General features: G+C 35.9%; 1 protein-coding gene and 1 long non-coding RNA gene across 3 annotated transcripts in view; one reads left to right on the top strand and one right to left on the bottom strand.

Annotated features, from left to right (window-relative positions):
• adamts2a (ADAM metallopeptidase with thrombospondin type 1 motif, 2a) overlaps positions 1–15,614 on the top strand; it is a 158,934-nt gene that overhangs the window by 106,649 nt on the left and 36,671 nt on the right. Inside the window, exons 5-12 of the mRNA XM_056446154.1 lie at positions 1,732–1,815; positions 3,753–3,909; positions 4,692–4,797; positions 6,679–6,822; positions 8,417–8,549; positions 9,831–9,944; positions 10,022–10,167; positions 13,518–13,693. Of these exons, the coding sequence (XP_056302129.1) occupies positions 1,732–1,815; positions 3,753–3,909; positions 4,692–4,797; positions 6,679–6,822; positions 8,417–8,549; positions 9,831–9,944; positions 10,022–10,167; positions 13,518–13,693 (1,060 nt within the window). The remainder of the gene's footprint in view (positions 1–1,731; positions 1,816–3,752; positions 3,910–4,691; positions 4,798–6,678; positions 6,823–8,416; positions 8,550–9,830; positions 9,945–10,021; positions 10,168–13,517; positions 13,694–15,614) is intronic.
• Positions 564–15,614, bottom strand: part of LOC130214446 (uncharacterized) — a 54,807-nt gene continuing 39,756 nt past the window's right edge. The window contains exons 3-5 of one of the 2 annotated variants that reach the window (XR_008835619.1): positions 9,839–9,967; positions 3,728–3,818; positions 564–947 (exon numbers count right to left, since the gene is read on the bottom strand). This is a non-coding gene — a long non-coding RNA (uncharacterized LOC130214446). The remainder of the gene's footprint in view (positions 948–3,727; positions 3,819–9,838; positions 9,968–15,614) is intronic. The other variant, XR_008835618.1, reaches the window with a different exon arrangement.

Below are 15,614 nucleotides of genomic sequence, written 5' to 3'. Positions count from 1 at the left end.
CATTATGTAAAGGAGCTGCTGTTTTCTGAGTTCTTCAATTAACATGTCAGTTGATCACTTGCACAGCATTTTACTCTTCAATGTGCTTTTAAATAACATTCTCATGATGGCTTTGCCTGATTAGTAAATATGGCCTTTTATACATTTGTTTATCTGTTGCCCACTAGCACTCATCCATACTTTACAGCTAATTTTCACAATGCAATATATTTTCTTTGAGTCCCTGAAAATCAATTGTTTTCATATTTATGTCTTTTTGAAATCACATTATTTTCAAGATGGTGTTTGATAACTATCCTCTGCTAATCCCACAGTCAATTAAATGCTTTCACGCTGGTTCACTGTTTGCTTTAAGGTCTTTGAAACCCTCCACCTTGACCAGCTCCACCTGTCTAGAGGATTTATGTCTTGCATTTTCGGAAGTCACATTTTAAAATTATTTGTATTTTTTAATCATCTGAGACATGCTTTGACTTAAGTTCTAAAGCTTGGGTCCAAAGTTGATATGGGTTTGTTTCATAACAATTCCACCAAGACAGACTATTCATCTTATTCAATCCATCTTTATTTCTATTGCGCTTTTACAATGTAGATTGTATTAAAGCACCTTAACATAGAAGTTCTAGTACATTGAAACTGCCAGTCCAGTTTTCAGAGTTGAAGTTCAGTTTAGTTCAGTTCAGTGTGGTTTAATTTTCACTGCTGAAAAGCCAAACACTGAAGAGCAAATCCATCGATGCACAGCTCCACAAGTCCCAAACCAAGCAAGCCAGTGGCGACAGTGGCGAGGAACAAAATTTTACCAATTGACGAAAGTGAACGAAAAAACCTTGAGAGAAACCAGGCTCAGTTTGGAATGACCATTTTTCCTCTGGTCAAACTTCTTGTGCAGAGCTGCAGTCTAGGTCCTGGAGACTGGAGAACGCTGGAGGTACATCATGGAGAAGCTGCACAATGTGACAAAAAGATATGTCTTTAATATAGTTTTGAACTAAGAGAGTATGTCTGAGCCTCGGACATTATCAGGAAGGCTATTCCAGATTTTAGGAGCCATAAATGAAAAGGCCCGACCTCCTTTAATAGACTTGCTATTCTGGGTATTACCAGAATTTGTGAACTTTCTTTTTGGTAACACTTTATTTTAAGGTGTCCTTAGTAAATGTAGGTAATTAATGTTTCTCAGTTGTTAAATTAATAATTACACTTTAATTGCACCTAAGTAAAGTGGAACATTCTATCCTACTTTGTTCTATTCTTCTATTCTTTTAACATCAACATTCTCTAATCATTCTTATTATTAAAATACGCCTACAGGTTCTATTTGTTTTTGTGTTTTTTTTTTTTTATTCTAAATCCTGGACCGAATGTGAATAAGCATGCAGAGCAGTCATACTTCTACAGAATACAAAAACACATACCTGAACACATGTCTGGGCACTAGTAAATGATGACTCAATGTTCAGGGTTCAGCTTTAAATCCTTCTCTAGGTGACTGTGAGGGTAAACGCTGCTTCAGGCTGTAAAAACTGCTCCGCTTTTGCCTGTTAAACTCTATAACATCTCAAATCTCCCCTGGTTCTGTGACAGTTTTTCCTGCCCACATAATTTCTGTAGCCGTGTTATTGCCGAGGTAAATTACACATCCATTCATCACATCCAGCCTCTCTGTATAGGGCTGTATTTGTATCATTTACTGTTGTTTTATGCTTTGCTTTTTGAATTGTTTTACAGGTAAATGAGATTTATCAGGACAGCTCTCTGGGTGCCCATATTAATGTGGTCCTGGTTCGAATCATGATGCTTTGCTCCTCCAAGGTAAAAACAGCATTTGCCAGATTCCTTCTAAAAAATGTTGGATGATTGCGGTTGTATCAAAAGCACTTCAAAGTGAAGTGAAAATATCCCAAATATGAAAACTATGAGAATCGTATGCACTTGACTTTAACAAATAAGGTATTGAAGTGTATTCTGGTATTGGAATCCAAAGAAGAGTTACAAATTAACAGTGAATTGCATTCTTAGGAATCTTTAACATTTATAATTTGAAAGCTTGAGTTTAGGTATATAATATATTGATATATAAAATAAATAAATATGCATTCTAGTATACTCACTATTTACTTACCCTCAAGTGGTTCGAAACCTTTATAAGTTTCTTTATTCCATTAAAACTAAAGAGGATATTTTGAAGAAAGCTGAAAACCCCTAACCATTGACTTCCATAGTATTTGTTTTACCTATGATGAATGTACAGGTAAATGGTTACAGGTTTTCTTTTCTACATACAAAGAAAATTGTTTCATATAAAAAAGTGTTGTAAATGTTACCATGTTTAATGTAATACATTTATTATCAGTTATGTATTCATTGCTCCATACGTTTTAAATTGATAAATTATTCATTCATTTTCTTTTCAGCTTAGTCCCTTAATTAATGTATAATATGTGCTATAATATAATATATGTATAATATATAATACATATAATGCAAAATGTCAATTTTGTCCCTTTATTAATCTGGAGGCACCACAGTGGAATGAACTGCCAACTTATCCAGCATATGTTTTATGCAGCAGATGCACTTTCAGCTGCAAACCATCCATGGGAAACACCGATACACTGCCATTCACACACATAATCACCTATAGCTCAAGTCTTTGGACTTGTGGGGGAAACCGGAGCACCCGGAGGAAACCCACGCAAACACAGGGAGAACATACAAACTCCACACAGAAATGCCAACTAACACCTTCTTGCTGTGAGGCGATTGTGCTACCCACTGCGCTACCGTGACGCCTGATATTTTTTTTTTATTAATTAATAACACCAAATCTGAAAATTACCAGAATTATCTCCATTGGAATGAACAGAATTTTATTCAATTCCTTTGAAGGATTGTTCAAAGACTGTGAACCATGCATATTTGTTTCTAAAAAGTCAATATGAAATAACATTAAAAGTTTTTAAACAACATAAATGAATTTTAGTTGCCTAAATTTCGCTTTATGATTAAAAATTAATAGTATTCAAAGTTCAATTAAATATTATTAAATCCTGAAAGTCATTAACATATGGGGAAAAGTTTAAATATATCTTACATTTTTTTTGTAATATGGTATTTTCTGTAATTATTATATTGTATACATCCTGTACTAGTCCTGCTGCAATATTACATTCATACATTTAACTTTTAAATACTTTTAAAAGACATATAAATCAAACATTTCATATAAATCAATAGAAAGATTTTATTATTTATCTGAAGATGGTCTTATGGATATTAACCATAATTTTAATCATGAACCATTGTAATCATGGTTTTATGTATAACATGCTTATTGTAGCAATGGTTATGATAATTAACATGGTAACAGTTTATTTTGATAGAACATTTGAGTATTAGTAGACTGTCTGCTTAATATCTGTTCATACTGCTCCTTCAACAGACATTTAACTCACTATAAGAAACTTTGCAAGTACAAATCAACTTACACTAACCCTAACCCCATCCCTAACCTAACAGTCTACTTATAATCTAATGAGAATTAGCTGGCATGTAGATACAATGTAACCTAAATTCAACAAACGGACGATCAAAATAAAGTGTGACCAATAATATACCTGCAAACCATGGTTACTACACTTTTACTACAATAAAACCATGATAACATTTTGTAATTCTAAAACTGAATGTTCTTAGTCAGTGCTGTATGATTTGTGTTATTAACCTGTGATTTGTGTTGCTGTTGTCAGTCCATGGGTTTAATAGAGCTGGGCAATGCATCTCAGAGTCTGGAGAATGTCTGTCGCTGGGCCTTCCTGCAGCAGAAAGAGGACAAGAATGACGCTGAATACCACGATCATGCCATTTTTCTCACCAGACAAGAATTTGGGCCCACTGGCATGCAGGGTAATTCATTCTCTAAACATGCATGAGAATCTAACAGACCAAGTAAATAGACTGTTCACCCAAAATTTACATTTCTGTCACCATTTACCTGCCCATCAAGTCATTGCAGAACAAAAAGTTTATTTCTGGTACAATAGAAGATATTTCGAAAGAATGCTGGTAACCAGTAGCCATTGACATACATGAAAAAATACTATGGAAGTCAATGGTTACCAGTCTACAGGATTTGGCAAGAAAAAAATGGGAGGCAGAATAAAGCGAGGGGTGAACTATGTCTTCAAAACCTTTTATATATGGCTCTCTGAAACGAAATACTTGATCCTGATTGGCCAGTTCATTCCAATGAATGTTGCTCCCAGATAACATCTACTGAAACTAATATCACAGGCTCTTCCGGATACTTCAAATTATCTTGGCCATCAGTATACTGTATACTGTGTGTTCACATTAATGTATATGCTTGCCTGTCATGCTTTTTTATTGTGTGGCACCATCTGGCAACTGAATAATACATAGGTTGGTGTATGCTCCATTCAGCCGTTTGCATTTCAGTCAACTTTGCCATTAATTAGAGATTAACAAATTATTATGGCTCAAAACAATGTTTTATGTTTATTTTTTACATTTTGTGGCAAGTAGCCGTGAAATAAATGTGAGAAAGTACATCCAGTCGGATGTTTTTGCTTAATAAACCCTTATACAAGGCTTATACAAAAAGACTTTCATGACCAGCTAAACATAATGTTGTGACTGTAATGCTATATTTTGTCTTTCTGTTCTAGGTTATGCTCCTGTGACAGGGATGTGTCACCCTGTGAGAAGCTGCACTCTGAACCATGAGGACGGCTTCTCCTCTGCTTTTGTTGTGGCTCACGAGACTGGACACGTGTGAGATAAACTTAATGTCAATGTTCATTGTAATATTCCACTAACATCCAGGGTTGGAGAAGCACATATGATAGTGTGGCTGCAGACATTCGTTGATTGAATCTGATTTGGCCTTTTTTCCTCAATTTTAAGTGCACAAAGTTCGGTCTTACATCCTTTTCTTAAGTTCAGACTTCGCAAGTTGGATATAGAAAACAAACTCCCGAGGACACGTCGGGTAAATCTTTAAAGGGAACAGTATATTTTATAACGTCATTCGCTTCACCCTGGCTACGTTGTTTCACTCTCTTCACTATGTTTCACTAGCTTCACTGTCTCTTTTGATATATACACTTAACAGACACCAAAAATAACAAGGAGTATAATGTACAGTAAGTGTATACATCATAGGAAATAAAGGCAAGCAATCAGTCAAATATGCAGAATCAGTGTACGAGGTTGCATAAATTAATATATTAACTTTTCTTTGCTCTCAGCCAAAACACGTTACCTGAGAACAAGAGATAGATTAAATAATTAAAGAGACAAGATGAAATAAATATCACGTTTAACAACTATAGTGAGATGAAATCCCAGCGGAAGATCCTTGATGAACTGTCCGACGTGCGCTGCTCTAATCTGGGGAGAGATGCTCAAAGCACCTGGCCACCCACTGACTGCCTGGAGGTCAGACATGCTTATACTGTGCAGCGCTTGCCAGAGTGTGTGTGTGGCCACATGATGTGCGTTTTCAGCAGTGTGTATGGAGAGCTGTTCAGAAACGCTAGGTGAAATGGCAGCGTGGATGTGGATCGTTTTCGTTCTAAAATGCAGTTTTAAAACTAAACAAATTAGTGTAAAACAGGGCCTAAGAATTAAAACCTTTTTACTCGCCATGGTTCATTTAAATCACATCTGAAATTCAAAAACTTTTTAAAAATTATACCATTTTACTTATCAATGGGCTTAAAGGAATTCTACTTCTTTTGGAAATAGAGTTAACAGTTTGGTTTAACCATTTTTTAATCCATTCAGCCAATCTCCAGGTCTAGTGGTAGCACTTTTAGCTAAGCTTAGCATAGATCATTGAATCAGATTAGACCATTATCACCTCACTAAAATTACAAAAAAAAAAAAAAAAAGAGTTTAGATAATTGTTCTATTTAAAGCTTGACTCTTCTGTAGTTACATTGCATATTAAGACCGTTGGAAAATCAAAAGTTGCCATTTTTTAGACTGCTATGGCTGGGAGCTTTTACAGTGTAATTGACAAGGAACTTTGGTGCCGTACCATGACTGCAGCAGGCACAATGATATTACACAGCAAATAAAAATTGTCCTCAGCTAGGTAACTAGGTAATTTCATTGCACCTGCTGCATTCATGATATGGCAGAAAAGTCCTTTGATTAATATGAGAGTATATTTGCCCTAGCCATATTAGTCCTAGAAAATAGCAACTTTTTATTTTCTTTTTATCTGTTTTTGTACATGAGGTAACTACAGAAGAGTCAAACTTTAAAAAAGGGAAATTATTGAAACTTTTTGTGAATTTTTTTGAGGGAGATGCTAATGGTCTAATTCGATTAAATGACCTATGCTAAGCTAAGCTAAAAGTGCTCCCAACAAACCCATAGCCTGGCTGAATAAATAAAAAAATGGTAAAAATCAGCTGTTTAAAATTCTTTTCTTTTGTTTAGATTATTTTTCCAAAAAAAGTGGAGTGCACGATGAGCATCCTTCTTGTTAAAACTGTGTTCCAGTCCCAGACAGTTCTGGCATGACATGTTCAATCTGGACATATGAATATATGCCAAGGACTTGTCTATTTACATACAGTATGTACACAGACTACAGAAGAGACCGTATTGACTGAGTGAGGGATGTTTGTTTGTTATTTTCAGTTTGGGGATGGAGCATGACGGCCAGGCCAATGAATGTGGGGACGAGGTGCCCATGGGGAGCATCATGGCTCCTCTGGTTCAGGCAGCCTTTCATCGCTTTCACTGGTCCCGGTGCAGTCAGCAGGAGCTCCGGCGATACCTCAAGTAAGTCACTGTTCCTTGCGACTGTTTTGTCCTGCTATTTTGTCTCTCAGATCAGGGTTGCATCTTGGTACTAGAGCACATACTGTACAAGTATGTACTCTTTAAAACAACATAGCTTTAAATATACTAACTAACAAACTGAAAGATGCCAAATGAAATGTGTATGTGTACATAAACAACATATAGACAATATAGAATGTTAACAATATAGAATGTTATATAGAATGTTAGCCATGATCTGTTTAAGTCTATATACATCAAATTAGTTATGCCGAGGTTAGACTGCAAAATTTTTAAAGTAGTCATTTCACAGATGTTATTACACTGTGTGACTATCTGCGGTAGCATTCTGTCATGCTGTGTGCGCTATAGGTAAATTGGGTAAATGAGTGTGTATGGGTGTTTCCCAATGATGGGTTGCAGCTGGAATGGCATCCGTTGCGTAAAATATATGCTGGATAAGTTGGCAACCCCAGATAAATAAAAGGACTACGCTGAAAAGAAAATGAATGAATGAAGAATATTTAAATCACCCAAAGTATATTTACAATGTGTACAATAAATGCAAAATAAGCAAATAAGTCAATTGACAAAAACTTGATAGAGATAAGGAAAAAAAGCGGTGCCAAATCAAAGAAAATAAATTAAACACTCACTAACTAAACACTCCCCTCCTCTAAATAACCAAAGAGAAAGCTGAAAACAGGAAATAAAAACATATTCGGCGTCACACGCCCCTCACTAAACTGCCCTCACTGGAGAAAACATAGAGAGCTACCTGTATGTAAGATGTAAGTCTCGTGATGTACTTTACTTTCACTTCTCTTTTAGTAGATTTAGGCAGATTTAGTTTGAACATTCAGAATAGATGTATAACTCAACATTATAAAGTGCACCAGAGAACAGGTCATACACACAAGTCGCACAGAAAGCCAAAGAGCAGTGACAAGAGACGAAGGATTTCCCCCCATTCTGGTGTGAGTTATCACTGGAGTGCTTAAATGACCCCTATCCTCTGCTCATTGGTTCACTCCTGACAATTCCACTAGCCAATTGGAACTCCTAGATTTTAGAAGGATTGCAGACAGCAAATAAAAACAGGGGGAGGAGGAAACAACACCCCCAGGCACATACTGTAACAGCATAGTTCACCCAAAAATGAAAATTCTGCATTCCACTGGTTCCAAACTTGAAAGAATGTTGAAAAAACAGCCATTGACATCTGTAATATTTTTTGTTCCTACTATGGATGTCAATGGCTGCTTTTTTCCAACATCTTTCAATATACCTTCATTTGTGTTCAACAGAATAAGGAAATTCATAAAAGTTTAGAACCACTTGAAGGTAAGGAAAGGGTATGGAAATGTTCATTTTTGGGTGAACTATCCCTTTAAATTTGTTTTCCAACAAATAATTTCTTTCTAGAAAGTTCCCTTCATCAAGAGGTTTCTCTTGAAGTAAACATTGTTTTGACCTGATTTGATTCCATTTGATGTTTCTCCAGTTTGATCATTGATTTAGCTTGAAGACGTTTGTTTTGACAGCTTCCTGCTAGCAGTAATTGATTATGGTTTATAATCTCTCACTCATGCAGTACGTATGACTGTCTCCGTGATGACCCTTTCGATCATGAGTGGCCGACTCTGCCTCAGCTGCCCGGTCTGCATTACTCTATGGATGAACAGTGCCGCTTTGACTTCGGCATGGGCTACATGATGTGCACTGCGGTGAGTGACATGCCATCCCATTGCACATTCAACTACATTAACTACTTAGGTTTACAGTTAGTAAAGCCAACAGTTATGTATACAGTGGAGTCCAAGAGAAAAAAGTAGAAAAGGCAGAAAATGTCTGTTAATTCACTTGGTGACTTTTTGGGGCCCATTATACATCAGCGCAATGCTTTTTTTGACCACAGTTTGTTATTATTATTCATTTATTTATCTGCTGGAAATTAGAACCAAATTTAGAAATAGTTTTGAAACAAATCTTTGTGCTTATATATATATATATATATACGTATATATATATATATATATATATATATATATATATATATATATATATATATATATATATATATATATATATATATATATATATATATATATGTATGTATCACACACGCACACACACATCAAAATCACTAAAACATAAGCTGAAAGTTAAAATAATAATGCTTTAACTATAAGTCAAAATGTTTAACCATTTTTATCAATGGTTTCCTGTAATTTTTTTAATACTGGAGATTTAAAAACACTTTTATATCTAAAAGACAAAGCAACATTTTTCATTATCATTTAGTTAACAATGTACTAAAATACCATAAATTAAAAATAACAAAAAAAAATGTTCTAAAAATAAAATAAAAACGTTGTTATGCTAATAGTAATAACAAAAAGAAACAAAAGTGAATTTTGAATAAAATATAAAAATAAATGTCATAGGTAAAAACAATAAATTTTAATTTATTTTTTTTATTATTATTTAAATCAAAAATGCAAATTAGAAAGGTTTTTAAACTCTTGGACCTCACTTTATACATAAGGTTTAACATCTATAATTAATAAAAACTTTTCTTTAAGCAAGCACAGGAACTGAATTAACATATAAGGTGGTAAAGCAAAAGTAAAACTATTTAACATAAAAAAGACTTTCCCATTTCATTGCCACCATGCTGCAAAACATTTCACATTGGTTAAACTTACAAACTTAAGTTCACCAGCTGCCTTGAAAATTTGTTAACTCAACTTAAAGAGAGTCTTTGCTTCAACTTAAGATGTTGAGTTTTACAATATATTTAACTAAAACTCAACATCTTAAGTTGAAACAAAGAATCTCTCTAAATTCAGTTACCTCACATTTTCAAGGCAGCTGGTGAACTTAAGTTTGTAAGTTTAACCAACGTGAAACATTTTACAGCGCATAATCTGCAGTGGTCTGTAATCTGCACTGCTGTCATGAGCTTTAGCTGTGTGTATGAATGCGAGCATGACTGTTTCTTTTAGTACAGCACCTACGATCCTTGCAAGCAGCTGTGGTGCAGCCATCCAGAAAACCCTTTCTTCTGCAAGACCAAGAAGGGCCCTCCAATTGACGGGACTAAGTGTGCATCGGGGAAGGTTGGACTTTCAGACCATATGTTCTACAAAACAAAAGTACCAAATATGACTTTAATTTGATTTCTTTCTTTCTCTAGAACTGTTTTAAGGGTCACTGCATCAAGCTGACGCCGGATATTCTCAGGCAGGATGGCCACTGGGGTCAATGGACCAAATTTGGTTCTTGTTCCAGAACATGTGGTGGTGGAGTACGGTTCCGCACGAGAGAGTGTAACAACCCAGTGTGAGTGTCTGCAGAATGGTTCCCTCAAAAACAGAAAAAAATAATTATATTTAAATATGAAATATAATTAATATTTAATTAGTGAGAAATAGTTTGGTCTCATCTGTATCTTAAATAATAATTTGAATAAATAAAATAATAGATGATATAAATATACATTTGACCACCCCTATAATGGTTCATACCACTGAGAATGCATGATCATGCCCTGCAGCCTATGCATTATTTGGTAATCAATTTAAAACCAGTAGATCTGGAGCACCTATAGACACTGTAAGTGTTCACAAGACACTTTTCTTGTTACATAGGTGTTTATATCTACATATACTGTATACACTCTAGTCTAAAACAGGGGTGTCAAACATACGGCCTGCAAATTAGTTTAATCTGGCCCGCGAGATGATTCTGTAAAGTATAAAAATGCGCTGCAATTTTTCAATAAAAGAAACTGCTGTTCCAGTTGATGGTGCAATAGCAATTGCAAACTGTTAATTTCATCTGATCCAGAAGCCTAAATCAGCATCAGTTTGACAGCCTTCTCAGAAAGAGAGACCACATCTATGCCCTGCCATACCACACTGAGGTGTTCTTATGAGGAAACGTTTTATGTTTTGTCAGTTCAGTCAGACGAAAATGTACAATTTTAAAAAGGAGGGGAGGCACTCAACCGCACTGCTAAACCCAAACGTCATTGGTGGATAAGGGAATCGTACTAAATTGTATGAATGAGACATACAAATTCATATGAATTAGCCACTATTTCAAAAAGATAGGAATTGCTGTGAGATTGTGTTGTCCTCAGGCTCCAGCTTTACGTTTTATGTTGATCATATTAAAACAAAGAAAACAATCTAAGGCTGTTGTTTTTAAGTTAAATATACCATGATTTTACCAGTCTGGCTCACCTGGCAATAGATTTTCCTCCAAGTGGCCCCTGAGCTAAAATGAGTTTGAAGCCCCTGGTCTAAAATATGCATAGTTTGTAATTTAATAGATATCTGTGCTCGCACATGAAAGTTAGATAATAGCAGAAGAAACAGGAAGATAATAAGTGCAATCATGTAAACTTTTTTTTTAAAAATGTCAAAAATTGAGAATCACACATCTGCTGAAAGAGGTTACTGTAGATCAGAATACACATTTGTTCTATAAACAATCGAAAAAAATAGCTTAAAACCTTTGACCTTAAAATGGTTTTTAAAAAAATTAAAACTGCTTTTATTCTAGCCCAAAAAAAAGAAAATACTTTTTTCCAAAAGAAAAAATATAATCAGACATACTGTGAAAATGTCCGTGCTCTGTTAAACATCATTTAAGAAATATTTAAAAAAGAAAAAAAAAATTCAAAGGGGGGCTAATAATTCTGACCCTGTAAATTCAGGGTCTTAAAATGTCTTAAAATATCTTCATTTTCAAAGACAACATTTTTAGCCTTAAAAAGTCTTAAATTCACTGAACATGGTGTTGTAGGTCTTTTCTTTTAAACAGGTCCTTATTTTTCCTTTGTCCATGTAAAGCTACTCAATAATCAGCAATCCGTTAAAAAAATGCTTAACTAAAGTTACATCTTCCTTACATCATTACAATAACATTTGTTTAAAACTTTTCCATGTATCTATAGCTACACGGTGAGGACACTGACCAGGACAGTCCTACATAAAGGTTTGTTTTTTGGCCCTTCATAAGAAAAATATTGGGCACCCCTGGTATATACAGTTAAAATCAAAATTATTAAACCCCCTTTGATTTGTTTTTTCTTTTTAAAATATTTCCCAAATTATGTTTAACAGAGCAAGGAAATTTTCACAGTATGTCTGATAATATTTTTTCTTCTGGAGAAAGTCTTATTTGTTGTATTTCAGCTAGAATAAAAGCAGTTTTAATTTTTTAAAAACCCATTCTACTAGTACTTTATAGCAGTAAATAGCAGTAAAAGTGATTCATTGGCTCGTGGTTATAAAACAACCACTTAAAGTCTTATATAGTATCTATCTTTAATGGTGCTATGCAGCAAAAGAGGTTTTAGATACGATACTCCACTTTCTTATGTTTTGCTACTGCATGAGTGGGAATTTAAGTTGTTTTGAATCACTTTTATGCATTTCTCAGATCAAACATTTTGAGTGAGGCCCTGGGAAATTTACTTTATAGAGGGCAAAAAAGGTTGAGAGCCATATTTATCTTCAGCACATACTCAACTGTATGTTTTTGTAATTTTTAAATCCTTTCCCCAGCTGAAGATTTAGAGAACTTTCAAAGAAATGTTAGGGGTTAAAAGGTTTATTGAATAGCAGTGTTTCTCAACCACGTTCCTAGAGGACCATACGTTCATTTTCTTTTCGGCTTAGTCCCTTTATTATCTGGGGTCGCCACAGTAGAATGAACCGCCAACTTATTCAGCGTATGTTTTACACAGCAGATGCCCTTCCAGCTGCAACCCAATCATTGGAAAACATCCATACACACTCAATCACACACATACACTACAAACAATTTAGCCTACTATAGCACATGTTTTTGGACTTGTGGGGGAAATCAGAGCAAACACGGAGAGAACATACAAACTCTACACAGAAACGCAACTGTCCCAGCCGAGGCTCGAATCAGCAACCTTCTTGCTGTGAGGTGAACGTGCTACCCACTGCACCACCATGCAGCCCCTGGAGGACTGTGAGCTCTGCAAATCTTCCATGTCTTTTAACTAAACACACATGTTTCAAATCATCAGCTCATTAGTAAAGACTGAAATACCTTAAATGGGTGTGACAGACAAAGTAGACATCCAAAACATGCAGTGCTGGTGATCCTCCAGGAACGTGGTTTCAACCACTGCTATATAGCATCATAAAGGATTGAAAAGCATCATCAAAATTGAAAATTCTGTTATTAAGTACTCACCCTTGTGTTGTTAAAATCCCCTGAGACCTTTGTTCTTCTTTGAAACACAAATGAAGATAGTTTAGATGAATGCAAGACCTTCCTCGCCCTCAGTAGGCAACAAGTGTCGTGAGACGTTTAGAGTCCAAAAAAAGAGTGAAAAACATTGTCAAAACATGTCTTCAGTGGTTCAACTGTAATCATACAAAGCTCCAAGAACACCTTTGTGCAGCCAAAAACTGTGAAATTGCTGTCTGTGAAGGGTGAGAGAGCTCTTATATTTAATTTTAATAGTCTTCCTTAAAATTCCAAAGATGAATGAAGGTCTCAGAGGACTAGAACGATACGAAGGTGTGTAATTAATAACAAAATTTCATATTTGGTTGAACTAACCCTTTAACCCCACCAGAGAATCTCCTGAAGAACCTATTTTTTTCTGTGTGTGCATGTGTGTGTGTGTGTGTGTGTTGTAGTCCAGCCAACGGAGGGCGCACTTGTTATGGAAACAATTATGAGTTCCAGTTATGTAACACGGAGGAGTGCGCAGAAGCCCTGGTGGACTTTAGAGAGGAGCAGTGCAAGATGTGGGACCCGCACTTTGAGCATGAAGGAAACAAACACCACTGGCTGCCCTACGAGCACTCTGAACGTGAGTGATTATCAGCTGATCAGAAAGATTATTGTTTAGTTTTATTATTTTACAAATCAATTTCCACTTTTATTGCAGCTAGTTTTCTGCTGGTGAATGATTTACTGTCATCATGTTTAATTTTAACACGTCCTGATGTTCGCCATGTGTGTTGGAACATTATCTCTAAATATTATCCTTGCATAAGAGTGAAGAAATATTTTCCTGACCTCTGTAATTTATATTGAAGGTAGCATTTTTTTTACATAATAGACAGAACAAAACTGTGTAGAAATCATTTTTGCTCAAAAAGTGCTAGTGTTTATTAAGATATGGCAGGTTACACATTGAGTGAACAACATTTTGAAGAAGAAAAACTGAAATACATTTATTTCTTTTCGGCTTAGTCCCTTAATTAATCAGGGGTCACCGCAGCAGAATGAACCGCCAACTTATCCAGCATAAGTTTTACACAGCGGATGCCCTTCCAGCTGCAACCCATCACTGGGAAACACCCATGCACACTCATTCACCCTCATACACCACAGATAATTTAGCTTACCCAATTCACCAATAGCGCATGTCTTTGGACTTGTGGGGGAAACCAGAGCGCTTAGAGGAAACCCACACAAACATGGGAAGAGCATGCAAACTCCACCCAGAAATGCCAACTGACCCAGCCGGGGTTTGAACCAGCAACCTTCTTGCTGTGAGGTGACATCGCTACCAATTGTGACACCATGGCGCCCTTGAAATTCTTAAGTATTAAAGGGGTGGTCCACAGTGTATTTTTAAGGCCTGGCTGTGTTCATAAGAGGCAAAGCAATGTGTGCTATGCTTCACTTGTAGAAATCAGGTTATTTTTTCATATACTTTTTCTTTGATTATATACAACTACTCAGCTTATGTGAAAACGACTGTCATTATCCTAGTCTCTCTGAAAGGCCCACACTCAAGAGGCTCTGATTGGTCAGCTAACATAATGTGCTGTGATTCATGGATCGGCTACACGTCACGCCCATACAAGTGCGCGATTTTGCGCTGTGTAAACAGTCCAGTCAGAGCAATTGTTAGCAGCACTAGCTGCCTGAATCAGACAAAAATGGAGCACACAGCTCACGCCTGCTCTCTAAAATAAAATCTTACAAGTGTCTTTCACATATATTTGGAATAAGCATGTGTAAGTAATATGAAACGTTGTCATATCTTTTGCGAATTTGTTATTTGAGATGTAGAATGAACGGAAAGCAGCCACATAGAGACCCACGCATAGACACTGCAGCGCTGCTGAAGATTGTGTGTGTTTACAGGGGTTTGACTGATAAATATGAATTTGTAGCTAAATTGTTAGCGGTGCCAAACAGCATTTGCTTTTGTTTACGTCCTTGCTACAACATACCGTTAATGCAAGAAACTGTGCCGGTAGTTGATCAATTTTAACAAATAAAAATACTTACAGGTTGTGGCTCATAGTTCACATCATCGCCTGTTGGAGGAGTTTTAACTGAATCCAGCACTTAACTGGGAAAGATTCTGGAAGTTCTCCTCTGCCAAATGCTAGCTAGCTTTATTATTCTCTGAAACAAAATTAAAATTTAATTATTAGCACTTCTGTCTTTGTGTCGTGTCCTTTGGAAGTCCAAATACAGAAATAGAACAAGCTCTGTGGAAATAGCAGCATTTGGACTCCATTTTAGCTTTCTCTGCTATAATATTACATAGCCTCTGGCCACGCCCCTTCGCTGCACAGGGTGTGCGCGCGAGGTAAATGCCCTTGTGGTCTCACTAGCCTGGATGTATTTTTTTAATCCCCAAATTCGTTCACTGTAGACTTTGCTAAGCTAATTCTGTAAAAGCCAATGTCTCCCTTTGCATTGAACTCTGAGCGTATTATATTCAGAGATGTTGTTTGTGCTCAGACAGCTACATTACACATCAACTA

Source organism: Danio aesculapii, chromosome 21, assembly GCF_903798145.1.
Source record: "Danio aesculapii chromosome 21, fDanAes4.1, whole genome shotgun sequence".
Lineage (NCBI taxonomy): Eukaryota > Metazoa > Chordata > Actinopteri > Cypriniformes > Danionidae > Danio > Danio aesculapii.
This window is presented reverse-complemented; position numbering and strand designations above follow the sequence as displayed.